Source organism: Ambystoma mexicanum, chromosome 1p, assembly GCF_040938575.1.
Source record: "Ambystoma mexicanum isolate Mex_15411 chromosome 1p, UKY_AmexF1_1, whole genome shotgun sequence".
Lineage (NCBI taxonomy): Eukaryota > Metazoa > Chordata > Amphibia > Caudata > Ambystomatidae > Ambystoma > Ambystoma mexicanum.
The window spans coordinates 402,829,821-402,855,740 of NC_090921.1; the positions used below are offsets into that span (position 1 = coordinate 402,829,821).

At 44.3% G+C, this 25,920-nt stretch overlaps 1 protein-coding gene across 9 annotated transcripts in view; it reads right to left on the bottom strand.

Annotated features, from left to right (window-relative positions):
* Positions 1–25,920, bottom strand: part of EPS15L1 (epidermal growth factor receptor pathway substrate 15 like 1) — a 2,005,341-nt gene that overhangs the window by 1,624,806 nt on the left and 354,615 nt on the right. For 8 of the 9 annotated variants that reach the window (XM_069649173.1, XM_069649176.1, XM_069649175.1 and 5 more), the window contains exon 4: positions 7,986–8,033. In XM_069649173.1, the coding sequence (XP_069505274.1) occupies positions 7,986–8,033 (48 nt within the window). Of the gene's footprint in view, positions 1–7,966; positions 8,034–25,920 lie in introns of all 9 variants that reach the window. The other variant, XM_069649179.1, reaches the window with a different exon arrangement.

Sequence of the window (25,920 nt, forward strand, 5' to 3'; positions counted from 1 at the left end):
GTTTATTTTCTATTTACCATTACAATGCCAATGATGTGGGGAGATTTTTAAACAGTGCAATGGTCATTTTAAGACAGATGTGTGTATGTCAGAATCAGTATGAATAATTGTGAGTGACTGTAGTATAACTTGTTGGAGGTACATGAGCCAACGGGAAGAGAGACTCTCTGAACATAGCTCCCTACCGTATATAAGGTAGTGGAAATTACCACAAGACTACCACATATAGCTCTCTGTCGTAAATAAGTCAGTGAGTTTGCCCATGGTGGCGCACCAACACTATCCCTGGAAATTGTGGTTTCCCTAGAATGCAGGTCTGAGGTCTCTCTAGTGATCACACGAAAAATCTAAGCGAAGATAAGGGATTCTGGACATTGGGGCCACAAATAAAACAAGGGAATTATGCTCACCAAAATACCACCAACCACGTATACCAAATATGCAGGTCTGGGTGCTGAAATAATGCATGTCCATTGTATTATTGTTGCACATGGCCAAATCTGAATACAAAGAGTGATTATTGCTAAGTTATTTCTCAGCGGTAATAAAATACCGTCAGGCCCCAAATCTCCACAAAATACCCAACAAGCTCTGGGATCGTACCTGACAATCTAAAGGACGCGTGGGTCATCCCCCTATTGAAAAAAACCTACCCTGGACGCTAGTATACCCACAAACTACAGGCCAACCATCACGGTCCCGTTTTTACTAAAAACCCTCGACCGTGCAGCATATCAACAAATTCAAGATTACCTTGAATCTAACAACCCCTTGGGATTTAGGCAATCTGGGTTCCGGCCACGTTACGGCACTGAAACTGCCCTCATAGATTTAAAAACACAGATTGAAGATAAAAAAGACAAACTTGCTCTCTTACTCCTCTTGGACCTTTCGGCGGCCTTTGATCTCGTCAATCATGAAATCCTCTGCCACCACCTTAAATCAGCTGCACACTTCTCCGATAAAGCTACAACCTGGATTAGCTCCTTTTTAGACAATAGATCTATGCGCGTGTTCTCTCCACTAGTAGCCGCCCCACCTGCACCTGACTCCTGTGGCATGCCTGTTAGGCAGAAACCTGTGCAGTTCCCTTAGGGACCACTGCAAAAGATTTAAGACTACAGGTGTTTGGCAGTAAACCCACTTGGTAGCAGTCTGTACCACACAGATTCACTGGTAGCTGTGGCTGAGCAGTCAGCCTTCCCTCAAGAAGAGTTAGGCAGTATACAGAGCATACACAATAGGTACAGAAATGCAGTAGCACAAGCAAACACTGACCAGAGGTTGGGTGTAAAAGTATATAATTATTTATTTAACACACACTTATAAAACACACTAGCACTAAATTGGTAAGATAAGTTGAAAACACAATCACTATTATCATATGTACATCCCTGATTACTTGTTGGACAAGTCTTAGTTAACACCACTTATTTCCAGACAGAGGTGAGCGCTTAACGTTCGATGGCACTCCAACAAGTTAAATAAAAAGGGAGGGAAAAGCAGAATTATGGAAGCATACACACTAACCACTTTTTAAAAGAACCACAACAAGTTAGGAAGGCACAGTCTACTGTTGAGCAAGGAGGTTTTAGGTGCCAGGCCCACTTTCAAGGGAGCCAGGCGGAAGATGCCCAAGATCAGACAGTTACAGAGTCTTCAAAGTTTGTGGAGGTAGTTCGAAAAAGGTTTAGTTCAGTGCAGGAAAGTTAGCTAAGGTGTCCCAGGCTAACCCAGGATCGAGACACGAGGATTTAATACACCCCGTTCAAACGGTTGCAAGGGAAGCCAGGCGGAACACGGTACCTTAAATCGAGAGGATCCTCCAGCGGGGGCAGTTGTTCCTGGCAGCGGGTGCAAGTCGCAGCGTCATCCAGAGGAGGAGAAGATCTCGTCGTGGAGGAAAGATGAAGGTCGTTGCACTGCCAGGGAAGAAACCAGCCGCGGAGTTCTCCGGTACAAAGGTACTACCCTTTCGGTTTGCGGTAGTGGTGAAAACGTGGTATCCCGGTTGCCGGAGTGCTTTGACAGGCAAGGCGGCCACGAGATGCTCCAGGAAGGCGAAAAGAAGATAGACTGGTTATCCCCACCAGTCGAAGGAAGAAGACTCTCCGGGCTGGAGATCTCCTCTGTCGTTGGAAAAAGTGGTGAGACGGTTCAGCAGGGCTCCACCGGTGGTGTCGTCGTTGCAAGTCGGCTCAGCTTCTCCCTCCTCGGATTCTTAGGTCCTGTGGCGACTTCTGAAGTTCCAGTACCCAAAGCCCTGCTTTTAGGCAGCATACCCCCATTCACTCAGCCTAGATGTCAATCAAACATGCTAAGAGGTGAGCCGGCTGGCTCACCACTTGGGCCAATCACACAAGAGTGCGACTTGAGTTACCAAGGTAACTCAGTCCAGGGTGCCTAAACCCCCTCCCACACGCCCTGTGGTACCCAGACAGAGTGGCACCACTTTTGGAGGCTTCTGTGGAGAAGCCCGCCAAAAAGTGGAACAAAGGGCTCGACTTGGGTTGGAGTCACAGAAGAGAACACAAACGCCATTTTAGAATCGAGTTCTGGCAAAAAATACCAACCGGCTAATTAATAGTAAATAAATAAACCGGCGGTATGTTCGAGGCTATAAGAATTAAATAATTAAAGTTGGTAGCCTCGAACAATGGGAAAATCCCATTGAGATATATTTGCGGTCGAATATAAAAAGTAGTATCCACTGCCACCAGCCAAAACTCGATCAGGGGGGATGGAGACGTGCCCCCTCGAACAACAGACCCCGGGGCAATCGAATTTCCCCAACCAGTACGTCCACAATATGATGGTTTGTACTGGTTTCTGTTCATAATTTGGGACTAGCAAAGCCAATGGTGACTTTACATGCCCTGGGAGACAGTAGTCAGTCCCAGGGTATGGAGTCTATGTTGGGGGGTCGCCACGACACCCCAGGGTTACGGCACAGAGGGTGCTGTGTAACACACATCAAAAAAACACATGAGACCCTATGGAGTAAAAGACCCCATAGCCCATAAAACACATGGAAAGTTAAAGGAACACCTCAAATCATGTCTAAGAGTGGGAGCATAAGAATCTCACTCTTAGCAGGAGAGAAAAAAATAAACCCCAAAAAATCCAGCAAAGCTGCTGGGGCACTCACTAGGTTTGGGAAATTAGCCTTACAGAGAATTCTCCCTAACACTCGCCCCCCACCCCCCAGACTAAGGGACAGGAGGATTTAATCCACTCCTGGATGAACCTCATACCTCTAGTCGATGATATACATCCTAGAGAGTCCATCAGCATTTTGATGGTGACACCCTGACCTGTTCTCAATGGTGAAATCAAACCTTTGTAGGCAGATTGACCATCTCAATAGTTTTGGATTTTCTCCCTACATTTGCATTAACCATCTCAAGGGTTGGTGATCAGTCTGAATAACAAAAGTAGAACGTGTTCACCAAACCTCTCTTCGATATCTTGGACTATCTGGGTGTCCCTTACACCAACTACGCCGACGACACCCAGATACTAATCCCTATCTCAGGTGACTACACGGCTGACTCCCTCGCTATCAATGTCATCGACCAGGTCATCCAGGCGTGGATGGCTCAACACGGACTCTGTCTTAATGATGAAAAGACTGAGCTCCTTATTCTTGGTTCGCCACAAAAACTTACCAAACTCGACCCTGCGTTCAAGTCCTTCATCATCGATGGGAATATTATCCCAACCGCCAAGGACACAAAAACCTAGGGATCTACATTGACTCGACTCTATCCCTGACCAGACAAACTAACTCAGTCTCTTCCACAGCGGCATATACCTGCAAGCTTATTACAGGCTGTCGCCCTTTTCTCTCCGCAACCAATTGTGTCACCCTGGCTAGAACTCTTGTATTATCCAAGATTGATTACTGCAATGCACTATACCTAGGCACCAATTTCTGCAACCTAAACAAGTTGCAAATTGTCCAAAACAATGCGCTTAGAGCTGCCCTCGACATTCCCAGGCGCCAACACATATCCAACACCAGACGCAATATTCGCTGGCTCTCAGTCCCACACCGTATCTCCCTGAAAACCCTGGCTCTTACCCACAAATGCCTTCATAACCTCTTACCCACAAATGCCTTCATAACCAAGCTCCCTGCTACCTGGCCAACCGATTTGCCCTCCACAACTCCATTAGACCCCGCAGAATGGCTCATTTAAACTGCCTTCAGGTTCCATGTTTCAATCTCCAAAGATCAGGTAGAATTAGCTTCCCTATCTTGCCAGCTAAACTCTGGAACACGCTTCCTAATGAGCTTAGACCAGAACCCTCATTCCCGAGATTCAAACACCTTACGAAAACCTGGCTGGCCGCCCAGGACATTTAGCTCCGAGTTCTCTGCTTAATTTGTACATGTATATATAATCTGCTTGTCCTCTCACTGATATTATTATACCTGTAAATTCGTATTATACTTGTAAACTTTGTAATTATGGTTCTGTCTGGTTTTCTTATGTTGTAACTAAGTGATGCGCCCGGTTGCCCCTGGGCCTGGTGCGCTATACAAATAAATAAAATACAAAAAAATACAAATATCGGGGGAAGGAGCTCATTCGAACCACCATTTATTCAGGCAAAGCCCTACTCTTCTTGGATATCTCCTGGGCTCTCCACCCCCATCTACCACGCAAACGTAATGCACGTTTGTCTTTTTTGATCCAGCCCATGAGCGTTCCAAGCCCTTTGATACCCACAGTAGTAGTTGTGTTATGTAATAGAGCAGGGAGTCTCTTATACTATCCCCTCGTAAGGGAGGGAGTTCTTGAGGGGTACTCACAAAAAAGAGAAACTGCTTCTATGGGTGCCCGTCACAGACGGCTCAGCCTTCAGTTTTATAGGACTGTGAGGAAGAAGAGGAAGACTGAATAATGAACGTTAAATCATTTTGACATTCATTGCGTTAATTCACTGTGGAGAACTGTGCCTTTGATCCGTCACTTAACTTCAATGCTTTCTTTCCCCCTTAGACCAGGTCTACATTATCACAATTATCTTTCAGCTACATGGAGTCTGGTAGAGCCTTGTGAACTTTTGCAAAGCACGGGGCAATCATTATATGGCCCAAGGGCTAAGGCATTAGATGATGTATCTACTTAGATTGAGGTTTCCAAGCCGCTCACTCTAAAGTACTTGTGATTATAGATTGTGTGACACTTGTTGATGTTTTCCCTCTACAGTCTACGTGCAAGATCAGTGGAATTCCTCCACATCTTTCCAGTGATCTGTCGAGTATACCTCTTGCGATTTGCCCGCAGAGGCTAGGAAAGGTTTGAAGGGAGTTCCACACAGTCGACCTGGAAACTGACAGGGGGTATTGGAGGTCCGATTAGCTCCAGACAGGAGCCTCAGTCTCCAGAAGGGCAGGAGCTACTTGGATAGTGATATTTACTCAGCAGGGTACAGTAGGACAGCTTACTGCCAACAATGACATTTAGAATAAACAAAGGTATTCTTTACCTTTCAGATGCTGGGTTTCTATGCTAACCACCTTAGGACCTTCAAAAGATTATCTCAAGCCAGAAGCGGTCAGTAGCTTGGACAGTTTTATCGAATATGGATGCTGAGTGTTGGAGATGAACACACAACTGTCAAAACGGAAGCCCTTGTAGTCTCCCTCAGTGCAGTCTGACAGTACCTGCAGGGACTGTTTATCTCATCTAGGAATTAGGCCATTCAAGCATACAGTAGAGAAAATAGGAAAGATGTGGGCTTGCGTTCATACCTTGCATATACATCATTCATACAAACAAAAACTCAATCAGTGCACATAGAAAATCTGCACCACGTGATTAAGATGAGAAAAAACAAATCCAACTCATTCGAGTTGACTGCCCAGGAAATGGCGTAACCCTGGGGCAGTCAGCTCGAATGAGCTAGATTTTTCTCAGCTTTATTAATCACATGGAGCAGATTCTTTATATGGCATCTCCAAAGAGATTGCTATCTTGCATACAGAAACAGACTTTGCCCTGATGGACAAACAGTCCGAAACACACTGACCACCGCTAGCCCCGCTAGTCTGGTTTCCTCATGTCTTGGAGTGAAGCCTACACACATTAAAAACTACTCTACAAAATTGTTTTTGATTGGTCTTTGAACAGATTAATGTACTGTTTGTATTGTACTGTACTGTACTGTGGTGGTCTCAGCACCATTTGACTGTGAGAACACAGTTCCAAGGAAGGGTTGCTTGGTCGTAATTCTTTTGTATCTGTATGCCTTAAAGGTGCCATTGCCATTACTGCAGTGGTCCTTTTATTAATTTAAAGTAAGATAGCGAAATTGCATGGAAGAACAGTGGTGCCCACCTTTCACATTCTTAAAAACACAGATGAAACTCATTTAGGGAGGCCTTACAACACATACAATTAGTTGCCCTTCCAACTTTTTATGTACAGCATGGTGCTACACACAGTAACCGTAAAGAAAGTAACATGGTGTGTCATATAAACAAACACCAAAAAAGTCAACATAACAGCATCTGTGTCCACCTGAACAGACCTATTTCATTTTATGGTGATTATACAGTTTTAGACAGTCAAAGGTCAAGGATTCATCTCAGTCCAAGTGAATATATGTGGAAAAAAGCATCCAATGCAGTTTGTACTTAAAATAGGAATATGTCTTGTTACAATTCACATAAGCACATTTCTTTCTTACCACACTACAAAATATGTCTCTTGTGCTATCGGAAGTCTACATTATTTCTACAAAAACATTTTGGAAAACACAGATGGATGCTGATAAACGAAAATGTGCATACGAGCCCCTATGCAGTGTGTCTTGATTCTGGGATAAAATCCCTCAGAGAATAAGGAAAGCTGCATGAATCAGTTTCTATTTTCATTCCATAATAATTGATTATGATACAGTGGTTGCTTTTTGGACCATGTTTAATTAACATATTGCAATTGTTGGTGTCTACATCCCAACACCCAGTCCTTTTTTGTTAATATTCTTATTTAAGCAGCAAGTATGTGAAACCTAATGAAAAAGTTGATGTATTTGTGTTTATTTGAACAGTAATAATAATTTTGATCAGACAATATCGCATTTACAGATGACAGAATCATTCTCATGAAGGATGACAGTACAATAGCATAAAAATTAGAACAGGTAATGAGCCAGTTTTTCAAGAGTGTAAAACAAATTGGGACATATACCATGGACGAAACAAAACAAACAAAATGTATATAAGAAAGCAGGTGACATACTAAGGTAACTAACATAAGGGGCAAACGTTTAAAACTAAAGAGGAGTACTACTTAAATATATCCAATATTACATTATTAAGAGTAGCTGACCCCCTGTCATGGGAATTTAGGCTCGAATAACATGGCTGTTCTAACTGATCAGAAACATTAATTAAATGAATACACATAAAAACAGTAAGCCAACTAAGCAATAATGTCCTAAGGATCACATATGGACAACACACAGATTATGATAAGCCCTGGTTAGACTTACATTAACACATTTACAGATGGAAAAAGCATTCTCACGAAGGGTGCCAGTACATTTGCATAAAGATGAGAACAAGTGATGGGCCAGTTTATGAGGGTGTGAAAAAAATAGGACATATACCAGGACCAAAACAATCAGAAACAAAATGTATATAAGGAAACAGGAGACTTAAACATTAACCTAAGGGGGCAAGTGCTTCATACTAAAGAACACTAATTAAATTTAAAAAAAATACATTATGAAGCATCACTGCCAATCATAAAAATGTAGGATCACATAACGTGGCTTTTGTCACTTACACGAAACATTAACTAACCAGTAATTTCCTACAGGGTCACATTTTACAGACAATACACAGATTACAATAAACCCTGGGTAGACATTAACAGTGGAGATAAATACAGGTTGTAGTTCACTGATAACATGCAAGAATTTATCAGACAGATTTATCTCCACTTACACTGTATACTTGTATATACCTGTTTGTCTAAGTACCCCTTTCCCTCTGGATCAGCCAGGTCCCAAATCTAGAAGAAAAAAAATTAAAGGAGGAAGCAAAGTTAAGCTGGTACTCGAAGTAAGAATATCAGAGAACTTGTATTACTTTCATTTTACAGGGATCACATTTACTGGGAGCTCTTTAGCTCCTGCTTGTAGTCTAGAAGAACCTGATTAGCTTGACACCAGGAGCTACTTTTACCTCGCCAGTCAACTGTTGCTGCACAATCATTCCTACATGGCATTAACTTTTTGTGTTTAGGAATTTGCATAAAGGAGCATAGACACATTTCTATATTTCAATCTCTATATTACAATACCAAATATGACATATAGCTAACAGGTTTAAAGCAGAGTGCAGTGCCAAGGTCAGGTTACTTGAAAGAAACCAGAACGCTTCTTCTGATTTTTGTCTGCATGGATGCAATTGCAAGCCATGTAGAAAAGCCTCTGAAACAGAATTTGTTTCTCTGAAGCCTTTCAAAAAAGAAACCGCACACCGTGATAAAAGGAAAGATTTCTTTCCATTCAGTTTCTGCTGAGCTGTGTGAAGCAAACTGAAGCACAGTGCATATTTATTATCCGAACATTTTAGGATTGTATAATTAATAAGATGGGAAAATGAGTTACAATTGAGAATTAATCTTTTGTAACAAATTATGCTTTTTTATCCCCAGTGAAAGCTAACCAGTATTGCACAATTTTATTTTTCAGAGTTCCTGTGCTGTGTGCATAATCATAAAGATGCATGTAGGAGAAGGTGTTCACAAATGTAATAACTTGTTTGAAACCAGACCTCTTTGCTGAACAACTATTTTGTTTCTAATGGGTCCTAATCATTTTCAGGTCTCATCATGTCATAGTTGCCAGTTGCATACTTTTTACACTCTTGCGGAGGCAGATCATTTTTACACTTCTACATTAATTTGCACTCTGCTCATAAAAAGTGATGAATATGCACAATCTAGCTTACATCCAATCAACCTTGCAGTCAATGGGGTATATTGCTATAAATAGTCCGTGGCAGCAGAGTCCTTGCTCTAGAGTACGTGATTGGCATTACACCAATTACAGGTGTTAAGGCCTCTCAAATTTTCAAGTCAACAATTAAAACATCCAAAACGAGACTCTCCAGGAAGCGCAAGCGCTGTTCAAATACAAAGAACAAGTTACTTACCAACTGGTAACGTTCTTTCGACTGGATGTTCCTCCCACGTATTCCTCATCTTTGATATACGTATCTCGCCCAACTCCACTGCTTCGGAAAAATTCTCGGCAGAGGGCGCTGTGCACGATGTTGTGGCGTTGATGCCCCTCGAGGGCCGCCATAGCGTGTCGACGTCACCAGTAATATAAGTAGCTTGTGCCGCACCTGTTGGCTTCAGATCCGTTTTTCGTTCTATAACTCAAGGAACTAACCAGGTGTACCCTAGACCGCAAGCTCTCAGGAAACGGAGAGTGTAATTCACATAAATTGTACGGCGGGGTAGGTTGGGAGGGGCGATGAGGAATATGTGGGAAAACCATCCAGTCGAAAGAACGTTACCAGTAGGTATTTAACTTGTTCTTCAAATGGATTGTGTCCTCCCATGTATTCCTCATCTTTGATAAGACTCCCAAAGCAGTGACAATTTGGAGAAGGGAGTACTATTTAGATTCATCATGAATGGAATGAAGGACTGCCTTGGCAAAAAGGCCTTCTTGAGACGAAGAGGAGTCTACGCAGTAGTGCTCAACAAAGGTAAGAATTGATGTCCAAGTTGCTGCTGAGCAGATGTCAATTACAGGGGTGTTGAAGAGCCGCAGAAGTTGCCATGCCCCTTGTGGAATGAGCTCGAAGCCCTTCTGGCCGGTCTTTTCCAGCAAGTTTGTAGCACTCCCCAATAGCCAGTGTAATCCACCGGGATATGGTTTGTTTAGTTACTGCTAGTCCCAATTTAGGACCGGTATATCCCACAAAAAGTTGGTCATCATGGCAAAATTTTGCCATACTTGCAATATAAAAACAGAGCCCTTTTTGCGTCCACTCTATGCAGCCTCTCTTCCTCTTTGCCAAAATGAGGAGGAGGGTAGAAAGTTGGGAGTGTTATCTTTTGCGACAGATGAAAGTCAGACTGCTTTCGACAAAAATGATGGTTTGACTCCAAGGACTCCTTATGAATTGTAGTATGATGAGGCTTGCATGAAAGGGCCTGCAACTCACTCAGCCTATGCGCTGATGTTAATGCCACAAGAATTGCAGTTTTCAGAGTTAAAAGCCTTAAAAGGCTGGAATGTAAAGGCTCAAATTGTATACAAGTTAGAAACTTTAACACAACGTTTAAATCCCAAGCAGGTACATGAAATGGGACAGGGTCAGCCAGACGGGAGCCTCAGTCTCCAGAAGGGCAGGAGCTACTTGGATAGTGATAATTACTCAGCAGGGTACAGTAGGACAGCTTACTGCCAACAATGACATTTAGAATAAACAAAGGTATTCTTTACCTTTCAGATGCTGGGTTTCTATGCTAACCACCTTATGCTTGACACCAGGAGATACTTTTACCTCGCCAGTCAACTGTTGCTGCACAATCATTCCTACATGGCATTAACTTTTTGTGTTTAGGAATTTGCATAAAGGAGCATAGACACATTTCTATATTTCAATCTCTATATTACAATACCAAATATGACATATAGCTAACAGGTTTAAAGCAGAGTGCAGTGCCAAGGTCAGGTTACTTGAAAGAAACAAGAACGCTTCTTCTGATTTTTGTCTGCATGGATGCAATTGCAAGCCATGTAGAAAAGCCTCTGAAACAGAATTTGTTTCCCAAGCAGGTACATGAAATGGGACTGGAGGGTACACGTTAGTGAGTCCCTTAAGAAATGGAACAATCAATGGTATTTTGAAATAGGAGACCTCTTCAGAGGAGCGTTTAAAAATGGAAAGTGCCGCCAGGTATCCTTTTATTGTCCCAATCTGGTGTACCAGATTGCCCAGATGTAACATAAAAGAAAGCACCATAGCAGTGCCACATTGAAAAGGGTCCACATTCTTATCCTTGCACCAGTTACTGAATTTATTCCAACGACACCACTACAAGGATTTGGTTGCTGGCCTTCTGGCTGAAAGCAAAATCTCCATTACGTCATCCGGGAGTCCCAATCCTTATATCTCAACCTCTCAAAAACCATGCGTGAAGGTTGAGTGTGCTGACCTCTGGATGGAGAACCCAACCTTCCTCTTGTAAGACTTATTGGAGGACAGATTGACATGTCCAGAAGGTCCGGGTACCACGTCCTCCTGGCCCAATCTGGAGCAATTACGATTATAGTTTTCCTGAACTTTCTTAACCTCCTGATTACGTGAGGAATCACAGGAACTGGAGGAAACGGGTACAGTAGTGGAAATTCCCAGTCCACGCGTCCCCTAGAACTCCTCTTGGAGGAAATTCCCTTGAGCAATACTGATTGCACTTCCGGTTGACAGCGGTCGCAAACAGATCCACCTGAGGGGTTCCCCAAAGGGTGAAGATCTCTTGAAAGACTTCCTGAGCTAGTTCCCCCTCGTGGGAGACTGTGCTCTGCCTGCTCAGAGCGTCTGTTGCCGTGTTCTAGGTGAACTGCTGACAGAGAGATCACTTCTTGTATTGCCCAGAACCAGAGCTGCATTGCCTCTCTGCACAGTGGCAGTGACCCTACACCACCTCTCTTGCTGAGGTATTACATGGCCACTGTGTTGTACGTCATTATCAGGACATTCTTTCCCCATACAGAGGGCAGGAAGGCCTTCAGCGCTAGTATAATTGCCCTTAGCTCTAAAAGGTTGATGTGTTGTTTGGACTCCGATGGAGACCAACAACCACTAATTCTCAGTTTGTTGGTGTGGGCTCCCCACCCTGTGAGTGAGGCTTCCGTCACTACCGTTCTCTCCAGCCATGGTTGCCAAAAAGACTGTCCCTTTAGAATGTTGTCTTTGCAAGCCAGGACCACTGAGTTCTGAGAGCCCATTGAAGGGATCTCATTCTCAACTGGGCCTCTAGCACCAGGAAAATGCAGAACGCCATGAGACTGAGCAACCTCAAAAAATATCAAAGGCCGGAAGATGTTGGGCATTTTGGAATTTTGGTACCATCTGCTGAATGGGTTGAGCTCTCACCTCGGGAGGCGAGGCTTTCCCCGAGGAAGTATCCAAGACCTCTCCGATGAACAGGAGTCTTTGAAATGGTATCATATGGGACCGCTTGTAATTGAGGGAGAAACCCAGTCTGTGTAGGGAGTGGCAGGTGATACTGAGATGTTCCAAGGCTTTCTCGGGTGAACGTGCCCTGATCATCCAGTCGTCCAGGTAGGGGTAGACTTGAATCCCCCCTTTCCTGAGACTTGCTGCCACTACCGCCATCAGCTTGGTGAAAACCCTCGGGCGGAGGTCAGCCCGAATGGCAGAACTCAAAACTGATAGTGAGAACCGCGAACCTCTGGTATTTCCTGTGCTTGAGATGGATTGGCACATGAAAATAAGTATCCTGAAGGTCCAATGATACCAACCAATCTTGGAGTTGGAGAGACTGAAGGATCTGAGAAAGGGAATGAGAAAGTAGGGGGGAATACCAACCCTTGTTCCTCTGCCCTAAATGTACCTGTTCTATTGCACCTTTCCCTAGCAGGGTTAAAACCTCCTGCACAAGGAGCAGATCTAGAATTTTGACAGAGTTGGTTCCCGGTGTATAATCTTGAGGCCTTTTTAGAAAAGGAAGGCAGTAACCTTGAGCTACTGTTTCCAGTGCCCAAGCATCTGAAGTAATGCCCCGCCACTCGTTCAGATGCTGAGAGATTCTGCCTCACACCCGGGTCTTGTGGGTCAAGGCCTCAGAGTGGCTTAGAGGCTGCTGCAGCAGTGGCTGATGGTTAAAGATGCTGCTGCTGGGGCTGATTTAGCACCCCTTCCTGGTCCACCACAAAGGAATCTTCTTTGACCCCTTTGTACGGCCTGTCCTCATCCTCTACCAACTGAGGAATGGAAGCGAAAAGAACAACCTCTCCAGGAAGATGAGCCTGAATAAGGTTGTTGAGGTTGTCGAATGGAGGCGCTAAGGGATTTAGCCGCCGCCTTAGAGGTCTGCAGCTTCTCCAGATTCCTCTGCCTTGCTGCCGAACAACTTCGAGCCGTCGAAGGGCAGGTTTAGCATCTGACCTGCACGTCCGGTGCAAACCCTGACCTTCTCAACCACACAAATCTGCCCAGTACAGTGCTTGTAGCCATGGATCAGCTGATGGTGTCAGCAGTATCCAGTCTTGATTGGAGACACTCTCCCATCGCCTCCCTGCCTTCTTTGACCAAGCTCAGAAAGCCGTCCCTTTTCTCGCCTTCTGGGATGTGATCAGCTGCCATGCTAACACAGTCCCACAGGGTATAAGTAAATCGAGCCAGGGTACAGGCAACATTAGTGGACTTCAGGGCCATGCTGCCTGAGGTAAAGTGTCAGGTATAAGGGTTTGGGCAAGAGAAGGCGCGTGAATGTGTAAATATAATGCTGAACTTCACTTCCCCAGCAGGCCGTGGGAGATTATGTAGTTCAGCGTTCGCACTACGGCCCAGCTGTTGCAATTAGAGGCTTCATAACCGCCAACGGCCCCTGCCCTGGTGCGGATAATTAACGATGGACGGCACAGGCGGCGCAGCGGTGTTGCAGGCTGGTGAGAAACTTTGGAATTCTGTGTCACGCCAGAGGCAAGCAGAGTTCCTCTCATATCCAAGTGGCTGCCGAGCTGTTGGGAGCTTTATGTCCAGCCTGCGGCGGGGACGGAAAGCTGCCTGGCAGAATTCAGTGTAATCTGTGTGGGTCCGAAAGGCCTCAAGAGGCGTCCGGACATTCAGATAAGTGGCAAAGTTAATAATTTTCGGTGTGTGTTATGCATGTACATAGCGCACGTTTTCGTTATGAGGCGCATGAAAAACGCTGATTATGTTCATTAAGTTACGGACTGGAGTACCCCTTAGAGAATTAAGAACACCAGTGTTGTGAATCTCAAACTGAGTTTTGAGAACTTTATGTTGGGAACATTTCAAGTCTGGCAAGGAAATTCCTTGCAACCATTATTAGGAGCACAGTTAAATGTAATGTGCAATATTTGTTTGTTTGTGGCTTACACTTGCCCAGTGGGCCATGTGTCTCTGTTCAATCACTAAAGGGAAATCTCCTTTTGTTTGTGACATACTGTTCATGCAAACCCATGTTCATATGTATGGAGTTACGAATGGTGTTTTGTAGGTGTTTGTTTCCATGTATCTTACACAAGCTGATATATACTAAACAAGTGTGATTCCCTATGGGAATGAAACATCAATAAATGTGTTTCAAAAATCGCATGAAGAGGGCCGGAGATTGTGTTCTTTAAAAAATCCTTTTATTCTATTGTAATTTCATAAAACATATAAATAAACCATCTCAAAACATACAAATTCTCTCGACATACAATAAGTAAGACAACAATTCATTTTTTCAACAATATCATTTTTTGAAAAACTTTTTTGTGCAAAAAGCATTTTTGTGTAAACATCTCTAAACGAGACAAATGAGACGACCATTCCTTTTCTCAACAATGTCAGATTTAGAAAAATGTTTTGTACAAATTGCATTTATAGTTGCCAGATTTCTAAATCGTATTATAAGTCCACCATTGTGCATCAACTATAGGTGTCCAAACTTATTCTAATAATACTCTTTCATTATTGGACTTCCTTTTGCATAGTTTCGACTTGACATCAACTGGTCAGTTCTTTCACAACCATTGGTCAACATATTCTTCAGGATTAGCAGACTTTAGCCCAGTAGCTATTCAAAGGCTTTACCAATACTAAAATACAAAGAATGGCAATACCACAATGTTTAAAACACTTAAACACAATTGCTTATTCCTCGTCATACTCGTCTAATATTTCGTAGACGGGGAGCAAAAAACCCAATATATTTTAAGCTCAAACCCAGCTGAAAGGGTCAAACATGGTAAGTAAACACATTACAACCTTAAGGATGGGCCACTCAGTCCCAAATGTCTTCATACTGAACAAAAACAAGCTCCCAGTGCACATTCCAAAAACAACTCATTAAACAATCCACTGAGGACAATGCAATCATGGCCCTTAGTAAGCCAACTAGATTCAAATAGGCATAAATTAACTAAACCGATTCTATTAGATAGTGGATATTTTGATATATTTATGAGACCTAAAGGGATTATAGAAGACAAAAATACCTTATGGATCTCTTTTTATAGACAGTCCTCTTCTTAATTCAATATTGTGGCTGGTGTCGCCATATAAAACACTTCAGAGGTCTGCTTGTATTTTTCTCCAGCTTCCGTCTAGTTTTTATTTCCTATATGAATCATCAAAAAATGAATAAAGCTTATCAAGCTTATTTCAAACACAATTCGCTCGTATACATTGCCTAATCTTTTAGGAAACTTATGCTTTGCTGCTTTCAAAGCCTTTTCATCTGTAAAACTGTATAACACAGTAGCTATAGAGTAAACTTAGCAATGCTCCAATGTTTCTCAGGCACTAAGCCACTAACATGAGCAATTTACCTTAATGTGAGGTGAATACATTCAGGGCTCTAAGTCCTGCTCTTCTTGTGTGCAGACGTGCCACTGCTGAAAATGGAAAAGCCACATACTCAAACCTGTAGTGTTGCACCAAAACGCTGCGTCGGGAGACCTGCTGCAGTGTGCCAAGCGACCTACTTTCTTTCCTCTTACTGAATATATGACCATATCGGGATCATAGAGTCAGACACAACGGGTGACTCTCCAGGATAGGAACAGAAATAGAAAGCAGACTAAAAGATAGGCGAAGGCAAAGAGCTCAATAGGGCAGAGAATAGAACATCAAAGATGGAAAAAGGGCTGCATTTCCATCTTGAAGAACTTTATTCTTGGTCTGCCAAAAATACCCCCATTATAAACCTGAATTAGCAATACACACAATGATTCATTGAGACAGAAGGAGGACTGCATTTTCATATCACTTTTCTAAATCGGTCAGGCGTACCACAGTTGTATGCCGCATTGGAAATACATATACATGCAAATATGTATATATATCTCCCCATGGATTAGCTCACGCGATCAGCATGAATCCCAAAAATTGTGTGTGTATATATAGAGAGAGATCCCAATGAATAGAATATATTCCATTCTTCCTGTGAATTTAGGCCATCAGTATAACACTGAGTATGGTAAATCCACCATTGCTCCCTTTGTGATAACCTATTGGCAGTATTTGGTAAATCTATGCTTATTACTTTCTCTATAGCCCACCATCTCAAAGTATCTGGGCAATGATTAAATTCAAGATAATGTGCCACAAGGGGTGCATTAAGTTGTTTATTCCTAATCTTTTATCTGTGCTCAGTAATTCTTAGTTTCACTGGACAGGACGTCTTTTCAATGTATGTTTTTTTGCAAGGACATACAATAGCATAGATGAACAAGTTAATTACCAACTGGTAACGTTCTTTCGATTGGATGTTCCTCCAACATATTCCTCATTTTAGAGGTATTCCATCCAGCTTTGCTGCTCTTCGGAAATGTTTTCAGCAGACGGCGCCGTGCGTCAATGTCGTCGAGTCGATGGTCCCTCGAAGGCCTCCGTCGAGAGTGACATCCTCGGGTGTATAAGTAGCACGTGTGGCGCCCGTTAGCCTCAGTTCTGTTGTTCCCCTCTTTTGTATCTGTGATCTTGTACTGTGTAGATTGTGCCGGCAGACAGGTATCAGCCTTGCGAGATTTGAGATGGCAATAACCCGGAAAAAAATCTACAGAGGGGTAGGTTGGGAGGGCGATGAGGAATACGTTGGAGGAACATCCAATCGAAAGAACGTTACCAGTTGGTAAGTAACTTGTGCTTCGAGTGGATTGTGTCCTCCAACGTATTCCTCATCTTAGATAGGCTCCCATTTTACATAGTTCTTCTGGAGGGGGGGGGGTCAGATTTTTTCCCACCAATGCCTTTAGATGGCGGAATAAAGCACTGCTTTTCCAAAACTCAGCTCCCTAGACTGGGAAGCTTCCAGGCTATAGAATTTTGAGAAGGTGTAAAGTGAAGACCAAGTTGCTGCTTCGCAAATGGACCTTATTGGGACACCTCTTTGAAGGGCTGTGGAAGAGGCGATGCCTCTGGTGGAATGAGCCCTTAACCCTTCTGGCGGGTCTTTTTGTGCTAATTTGTAGCATTCTGAAATGCAAAGCACAATCCAGCGTGAAATTGTCTGTTTTGTTACTGATTGGCCCAGTTTTCTTCCTGTGTAGCCTATAAACAACTGGTTGTCCACTCTAATCCTAGAAAGTCTAGAGATGTAAAAGCTTAAAGCTCTTTTTGGGTCCAGTCTGTGTAATCTTTCTTCCTCCTTAGGAGGATGAGGTGTAGGATAGAATGAGGGTAAAACAATTTTCTGACTTATCTGATTTTCATTTATTACCTTCGGTAAAAATGAAGTTTTAACCCTCAATACAACTCTGTCCTTATGGAACACAGTATAGGGTGGCCCAGAAGACAGTGCCTGCAATTCGCTCACTCTTCTTGCTGATGTTAGAGCAACTAAAAAGGCCGTTTTCCATGTTAATAATCTTAATGGACACGTGTGCATGGGCTCAAAAGGGGCACACATTAAGAATTTTAAGACTAAATTTAGATCCCAAATCGGTACTTGAAATGGGTGAGGAGGAAACATATTAGTGAGACCTTTTAAGAATTGTGTTATCAAAGGAATTTTGAAGTAGGAGCATTCTTCCGATGAGCGCTTGAAAATGGAAAGCGCTGCAAGGTAACCTTTTATTGTTCCGATATTCAGACCTCTATGTGCTAGGGTCAGAAGGAAAGATAGTACTTCCGGAATAGAACATAGAAAAGGATCGCCAATCTTTTCCCTGCACCAGTTGCAAAACTTTTTCCAACGGCAAGGGAATTGTTACGCTCACCTGGCTCCCACAGGGGCGTCGGTCGGACCGGACTGCTGTTGCCTCCACCCACGTGATGCGTAGTGCAGCGATGACTGACTGGATCTGCCCTCCAATTCTTGTCTGCTTGACACGTAGAAATATTCTCCTACAAGTGGAGAGATGGATTTAGCCACTTGTGGATTTAAGTGATAGCACCCCCACTGTCCTCCCCTCTAATCACCTCTGAAGCGCCCTCTCAGCAATCTCACCTTATATTCTTGAAGGAAGAGCCCTCCATCCTGCGAAGTACGCAGGGGCGCGTTGAAGACCAGTTACTTCACTGGCCTGAAGATATTGGAAGAGTTGTAGATGAATCCTGACTCCAAAAAGGTCCTGGCGAAGAGCCGTAAGTATAAAGTTCGTAAGAGTTCAAAATGTCTGGAATTCACGCCTGTCCAATTCCTCTTTTATCTTGCAGCTTTGACCCAATAAGAAGATTGACAGCTGAAAAGCGCTCCGGTAAAAGTCTGTTAGCCAACACTGTCCGGTAAATAATACCAAGGGTTAAACTTGCTGCTTTCTCCTTTTCTCACAGGTGTGGCATAAGAAGATGTGGCGTGGTGATGAATAATACCTCCGGTGGTAAAATCAGGTAAGCATATGGCGGCTAAAGAGATTGTCTCTGTCTGTTCTCTCTGCTCACCTTGTTGTTTCTTGTCCCCCTTAGGTGCCGGAATTAGGCGATGTAAAGATGGAGACAGCGCGGATCGAAGAGATACTGCGTGGAACGGTGAGTATGGCGCGGCGCTGCTGCTGGCGATGCGACGCGTTTAAAACAAAGTCTTTCCTCAGGTTTGAAGATGCGATGAATCCGGGATCAGGTAAGAAATCGGGTAATACTCTTGTTCTAACCTTTGCTTCTTTCCTTCTTTCTAGGTGCTCCAGGTTCGAGGCGGGCGTGGCAGAAGGCTGGATGCTGCTGCTGGCACGGTGAACGTTACGCTGCTGGATGCAGAATAACGCGAAGCGTGTGCTGCTATTCGGGCATGGTTTAAATAGCCTCCAAAGTAGTCCCAGGTATTCCTCCCCGACCACACCTGAGTAACAAAATACTCCCTAAGGTAAAGTAGTCCCTTCCAGGCCTCACATGGGTTTGGATCTTCTTGCAGCATGGTCTGCATCAGGTAAGTGTGCACTTATGAGCCTGGCGCCTATGGCGCCAGGACTGATGTCCCATATGAGCCTGGCGCCATTGGCGCCAGGACTGAACCCAGACAGCCCCTAGCAGGGGTTGCTGGGTTTTTTCAAGGCAAAATGATGCCTGCTCCCGGGGCTGATGGACGTGGTCTGGATGCCCGGGGGTATGCATTATGACAGGTATAGAGACTTTGTTGCTGGCCTTCTTGCCGAAAGCAACACCTCCATAACATCATCTGGAAGGTTCCAATCCCTGTATCTCAGCCTTTCAGATACCAAGAATGAAGGTGGAGTGTTCTGACCTCTGGGTGGAGAACCTGACCCTCCATTTGAGAGAGAAGGTTATCTCTCTGAGGAAAACGTACTGGAGGACAGATGGACATATCTAGAAGGTCTGGATACCATGTTCTCCTGGCCCAATCCGGAGCAATTAGGATCATGCGGTTCCCGAAGCGTCTCAGTCTCCTGATGACCTGAGGAATGACAGGAATCGGAGGGAACGTGTACAATAGTGGGAAATTCCAATCCACCACGAACGCGTCCCCCAGGGCTCCTCTCGGGGGAATTTCCCTTGAACAATACCTTTCGCGTTTTCGGTTGGTACTGGTTGCGAATAGGTCTACCTGAGGGGTTCCCCAAAGGACCAAGATCTCTTGAATGACTTCCTGAGCCAATTCCCATTTGTGGGATACCGTGCTCTGCCTGCTCAGAGCATCTGCCGTCATATTCTCTTCCCTGGCTAGATGAATTGCCGTTAAAGAGATTCCTTCCTGAATTGCCCAATACCAGAGTTGTATTGCCTCTCTGCACAGGGGTAGTGACCCCACACCTCCTCTTGTTCAGGTAGTGCATGGCCACTGTGTTGTCTGTCATTATCAGGACATTCTTTCCTTCCCCTGACAGATGGCAAGAAGGCCTTCAGCGCTAGTCTGATTGCCCTCAGCTACAAAAGGTTGATATGTAGTTTGGACTGCGATGGAGACCAACGACCGTTTATTGTCAAATTGTTGGCATGTGCTCCCCACCCCAGGAGTGAGGCGTCCGTCACTACTGTGATCTCCGGCCATGGTTGCCAAAAAAGTTCTCCCTTTAGGATGTTCTCTGCACAGGTCCACCAAAGAAGGTCTTGTCTGACCTTGTTCGGAATCTGAAGAAGATCCGTCATTTCACCCGAGAACTGGGACCACTGAGTCTTTAGGGCCCATTGAAGGGATCTCATCCTCAAGCATGCCTCTGGCACCAGAAAGATGCAGGATGCCATGAGGCCGAGCAACCTTAAAAAGTCGTAAGCCTGGAGATTTTGGGCATTTTGGAATTTGGAAACCATCTGAAGAATGTCTTGAGCCCTCGTCTTGGGAGGCAAGCTCTTTCCCAAGGATGTGTCTAATACAGCTCCTATGTACTGAAGCTGTTGGGAAGGTGTCATTTGAGACTTCTTTAAATTGAGGGAGAAGCCCAGTTTGTGAAGGAAGTGGCAGGTAATTTTCAGATGATCCAGTGCTTGCTCGGCAGGGCGCGCTCTGATCAACCCATCGTCCAGGTAGGGGTAGATATGAATCCGCCCTCTCCCGAGGTGTGCTGCCACCACTACCATTAACTTGGTGAACACCCTCGGGGCGGAGGTCATTCCAAATGGTAGGACTCGAAACTGATAGTGTGAGTCGCCAAATACGAACCTCAGGTATTTTCTGTGTTTGAGATGAATCGGCACATGAAAATAAGCATCCTGGAGGTCCAATGACACCAACCAGTCCTGGAGTTGAAGGGCCTGAAGGATCTGAGAAAGGGTAACCATCTTGAACTTGTCCTTCCTGAGGAACTTGTTCAAGTTTCTAAAGTCCAAGATGGGTCGCAGTCCTCCGTCATTTTTGGGGATCAAAAATACGGGGAGTACCAACCCATGTTCCTCTTCGCTGCAGGTACTGGTTCTATAGCACCTTTCTCCAGCAGGGTTAGAACTTCCTGCTGTAGGAGCGGGTTTGAAAGTTTCAACGGGTGTCTCCCTGGTGGATTGCTTTGAGGTTGCTTTAGAAAAGGAAGGCAATAGCCTTGTGCTATTATTTCTAGAGCCCAAACATCTGAAGTAATGGCTCGCCATTCTTGTAGATGCTGCAATAGCCTGCCTCCTACAGGTGTTTTGTGGTGCAAGTCCTCAAAGTGGTTTTGTGGCAGATGTTGCAGCTGCTGATGGCAAAGAGACTGCAGCTGGAGCTGGCTTAGCACGTTTTCCTCATCCACCACAAGTGCCCTTTCTTTGGCCCCTTTGACTGGCAATTCCTCTCGTCTTCCCGTATGAAGTGTAATAACGATAGTATCGTCGCCTCCATGATTGCCCTTGCGCACGAAAAGGCTGAGGTTGCCTAATAGCAGCTCCTAAAGATTTTGCCGCTGCTTTTGAGGTCTGCAACCTCTCAAGGCTCTCGTCAGCCTTGTTGCCAAAAAGGGGAGACCCGTCAAAAGGCATGTTCAGGAGGCGGTTCTGTACGTCAGGTGCAAAACCCGATTTCCGTAACCACGCAAACCTGTGCATTACCGTGCTAGTGTGCATGGACCTGCTTACACTATCCGCAGTGTCCAATCCAGATTGAAGGGATTCCTGCATGGCCTCCTTTCCATCTCCAACGATGGCTAGGAAACCTTCCCTTTCTTCCCCTTCTGGTATGTGCTCCGCCGCCATTGCGATGCACTCCCACAGAGTGTACGAAAATGTTGCCAAGGCACATGTGGAGTTGGCAGATGTTAATGCCAAGCTCCCGGCTGAAAATACCTTCCGTGACCAACCATCCACATGCTTATCGTCCCTGTCTGGAGGGATAGACGGGTACGCAGGTTTGTTGGAAGCTGTGGCTGCCTGTATGACCAAACTCTCGGGAGTTGGATGTTTTGACAGATAGCTGGGGTCGCTACTGGCTGGGCGGTATTTTGATGCGAGGGATTTATTTACCAGAGGAATAGAATCCGGAGTTTCCCAATTCTTGGCTACCCTGTTTTGTAAGGCTACATGAAAAGGTAGTACTGGGTCTTCAGTGGGACCATGGTCCAATATGTCTGTTAAATCGTCCTGGACGAATTGGGCTGGTGGTCTAGCCCACCCCAAGTAATCTACCACCTTGGTCATTAACTGACGGTAAGATGGACCGGCATGCTCTCCAGGATCTGGTCTACCAAAGTCATTCTCAGGAGAGGTGTCAATGCCACTTTCATTGTGTAAAGACTCCACCAAATCCCTCATTCTGCTTTCTTCTGAGATGAAGCATTCTGGGACATTTGGGGTGCCATATTCCAATCCAAAAGGTACATTTTCCTCCTCGGATCAACTCCTTCCTAGGGAGAGGCTTGAAAGCTTCTCTGGGAGAGGAGGAAGTGGTGTAGTACCAGGCTCTGAAGAAATTACATGTTTTCTAACTTTCTCCTTCTCTTTTTCTGGCTGCCCTGGCTTGGTTGGAGCCTTTGGCGCCGAGGGTTTCGGCGTCGATAAAGGAGTCAATGACATAGTGGTCGTCGACAGGGTCTGCTTCGAGGGCGTCGAGGCGGCCTTCGTCTGTTTCCCCTTCGAGGTGCGATATGTCTCGGACGGCGTTGGTGACCTCGAGCGGTCGACTCAACTCGAGCGTTTATCGCTCGGCGTTCTGGAAGGTTCCCTATCCTTCCTTTTACGATCACCCGGGCTCGAGGGCGCGCGAGTGTCGGAGCGATGACGCTCCCGGCCTGTTTCCGAAGAAGGCGCGGACCGAGGTATCGCCTTCTCAAACACCTCCATCATTTTGACCCTGAATGCTTCCCACTCTTCGATAGACAGATGTTTTGTGGGGCATTTCATTTTCAGAGACTCGTCTGACGACGAGGTGAAGGGAGACCTATGGCGTCGTTTCTTCGACTTTTTCGACGAAGACGAGCGATGAGAATCGCTTCGGGATCTAGATCGATGCCTTTCGCGTCGAGGAGATTTTTCACGATGGGGTCTCGACTCGATGCTAGAGGCTTTCCGATTCTTCCGACCTACCTGTAGCTTTTCTCTCCTTTCTCACAAGGCCTTCCCCGTCATCGCCTGACACTTCGAACAGGCCTCCATGTCGTGGCCTTCCCCGAGACACCACAAACACTTGCGGTGCGGGTCCATGATCGACATTTTTGAGCCGCACGACTTGCATTTCTTAAAACCCGATCTCGGGGTCGTGGTCGGCGTCTATGACGAGGACATAATTACTTCATTATATTTCTTGACAGAACTCGAGGCGTGCCGAATGTCGGAAGCAACGTAATTGTGGAAAAACGGAACTGAGGCCAACGGGGGCCATGCGTGCTACTTATACACCCGATGACGTCACCCTCGACGGAGGCCTTCGAGGGACCATCGACTCAACATAGACGCATGGCGCCCTCTGCCGAAAAAATTTCCGAAGAGCAGCAAAGCTGGATGGAATACATCTAAGATGAGGAATACTTTGGAGGACACAATCCACTCAAAGACATTACTACTTTTGCACGTAGCGTGATCCCTCAATATCCATTTCCTTTTGTTAATTGTGAAATTAGCACAAGCTACGGAAAGAGCACAGTTCCAACAGCCCCCACAGGGATAATGTCCAAGAATCGCTGGCATTCCCCAAGTGACAGTAATCAATTGTTGTTTGTCTTGTATTGTATTCCCATCTGCTTTGCAGATACCTTTTTTTATTTTTTTTCCTTTTTTGAACGCAAACATAGGTTTAGCTAATGTAGGCAAATTTAGTTGAAGTAAATGCCAATGCTTGGCTATGATCTTCTTTATTTTATTATGATGTGTATTGTATGTTAATGCACATACAAGTCGATCATTTGAAGGTCTATGTTTACCGTCCTTCTTTAATAGCAGTTCCTCCCAATGTTGATGTCTAGCTCTTTTTTTTTTATAGAGTATCCTCTGTCTTTTAGTCTTTCTTCTATAATATTGGATTGTTTGGCAACGTCTTCTAACTGAGAACAATTTCGATGAGCTCGCAGAAACCGTCCGTATGGGATGTTAGATCTAAGTGCTTGCGAATGAAAACTTTCATGATGGATGATCTGAGATGTCCGATTCTTTCCTATATAGATCAACCAACAATGAGCCATTCATTTCTTTAATTAATAAGTCCAAAAATTCAATTTCCTTATTGTTTGACTGCATAGTGAATTTCAGATTAGGATTCAACGGATTCATCAAGTCGAAAAAGGCAAGACAGTTACCTGCTTTTCCATCCCATATTATTAGTATGTCGTCGATGTATCTCTTGTCAAACTTAAACGCTTTTTGAAAGGATTGGAATCAGCCAGAATATTGCATTCTTCAAAGGCCCACATATATAGTGTAGCATAGTTGGGGGCAAATGCAGCCCCCATTGCAGTACCTTTGATCTGCATAAAGTGGGAGTTCTTAAAGCGGAAGACATTTTTTGTCAAAGAAATCTCGAGTAAATCCACTAGGAAATGACTGGGTACTGTGTCTCTACCTACCCTTTTATCCAAACATTTCTTAATCACTCTAAGAGACTCTAGTTGTGGAATATTAGAATACAAAGATTCAACATCTAAGGTGAACAAGTCACAATCAGGATCAAAAGGCAAACATTCTATTGCTCTGATCACGTCAGTGGAGTCTGCTAAGTAAGTGGGTGCTTGTTTAGCCAATGGTTTCATAAAAAAGTCCAAATATTGACCAATAGGTTCTAGAATAGACCCGCAGAGGGATACGATAGACCTACCAGAAGGGTTAGTAGTGCTTTTATGTATTTTAGGCAAAATATATATATTAAACAAGTCCTGGTCTTGTTGGGAGTCAGGAACAAAAATTCTAACAGATACTTTGAGATGGTGGGCTATATAGAAAGCAATAGGCACAGATTTACTGAATACTGCCAATAGGTTATCACAAAGGGAGCAATGGTGGATTTACCATACTCAGCGTTATACTGATGGCCTAAATTCACAGGAAGAATGGAATTGATATATTCTATTAATTGGGATACATATATATATATATATGGATGTTCTACACTCAATTTTTGGGATTCATGCTGATCGCGTGAGCTAATCCATGGGGAGATATATATAGATATTTGCATGTATATGTATTTCCAATGCAGCATACAACTGTGGTACGCCTGTGGTAAGCCTAAAGATCTTAGAGATGGAAATGCAGTCCTTTTGTTGGTGTTCTATTCTCTGCCCTATTGAGCTCTTTGCCTTTGCATATCTTTTAGTCCGCTTTCTATTTCTATTCCTATCCTGAAGAGTCACTCGTTGTGTCTGACTCTATGATCCCGACACGGCCATATATTCAGTAAGAGGAAAGAAAGTAGGTCGCTTAGCACGTTGCAGCAAGTCTCCCGATGCAGCGTTTTGGTGCAACACTATGGGTTTGAATACGTGGCTTTTCAATTTTCAGCAGCGGCACGTCTGCGCACAAGGAGAGCAGGACTTAGATCCCTGAATGTATTCACCTCACATTAAGGTAAATTTCTCATGTTAGTGGCTCAGTGCCTACTTCTGACACTTACCAGTTGATGAGAATTTAAAACAAATATATTTTTTGGCTTTGTCCATTTAGCCGCACAGATATGTTGATGGAACAAATAAAGCGAGTAATGTGGTTCTGAAGCGTGTGCTGTATTTCCAAGAGGCAATGAATTAAAGAAATACAATTCAGACTAAGGTAAAAGCCTCTATATACAATAACAGAAAAATTGGAGTTTTGCTAAATTTACTCTATAGCTACTGTGTTATACAGTTTTACAGATGAAAAGGCTTTGAAAGCAGCAAAGCATAAGTTTCCTA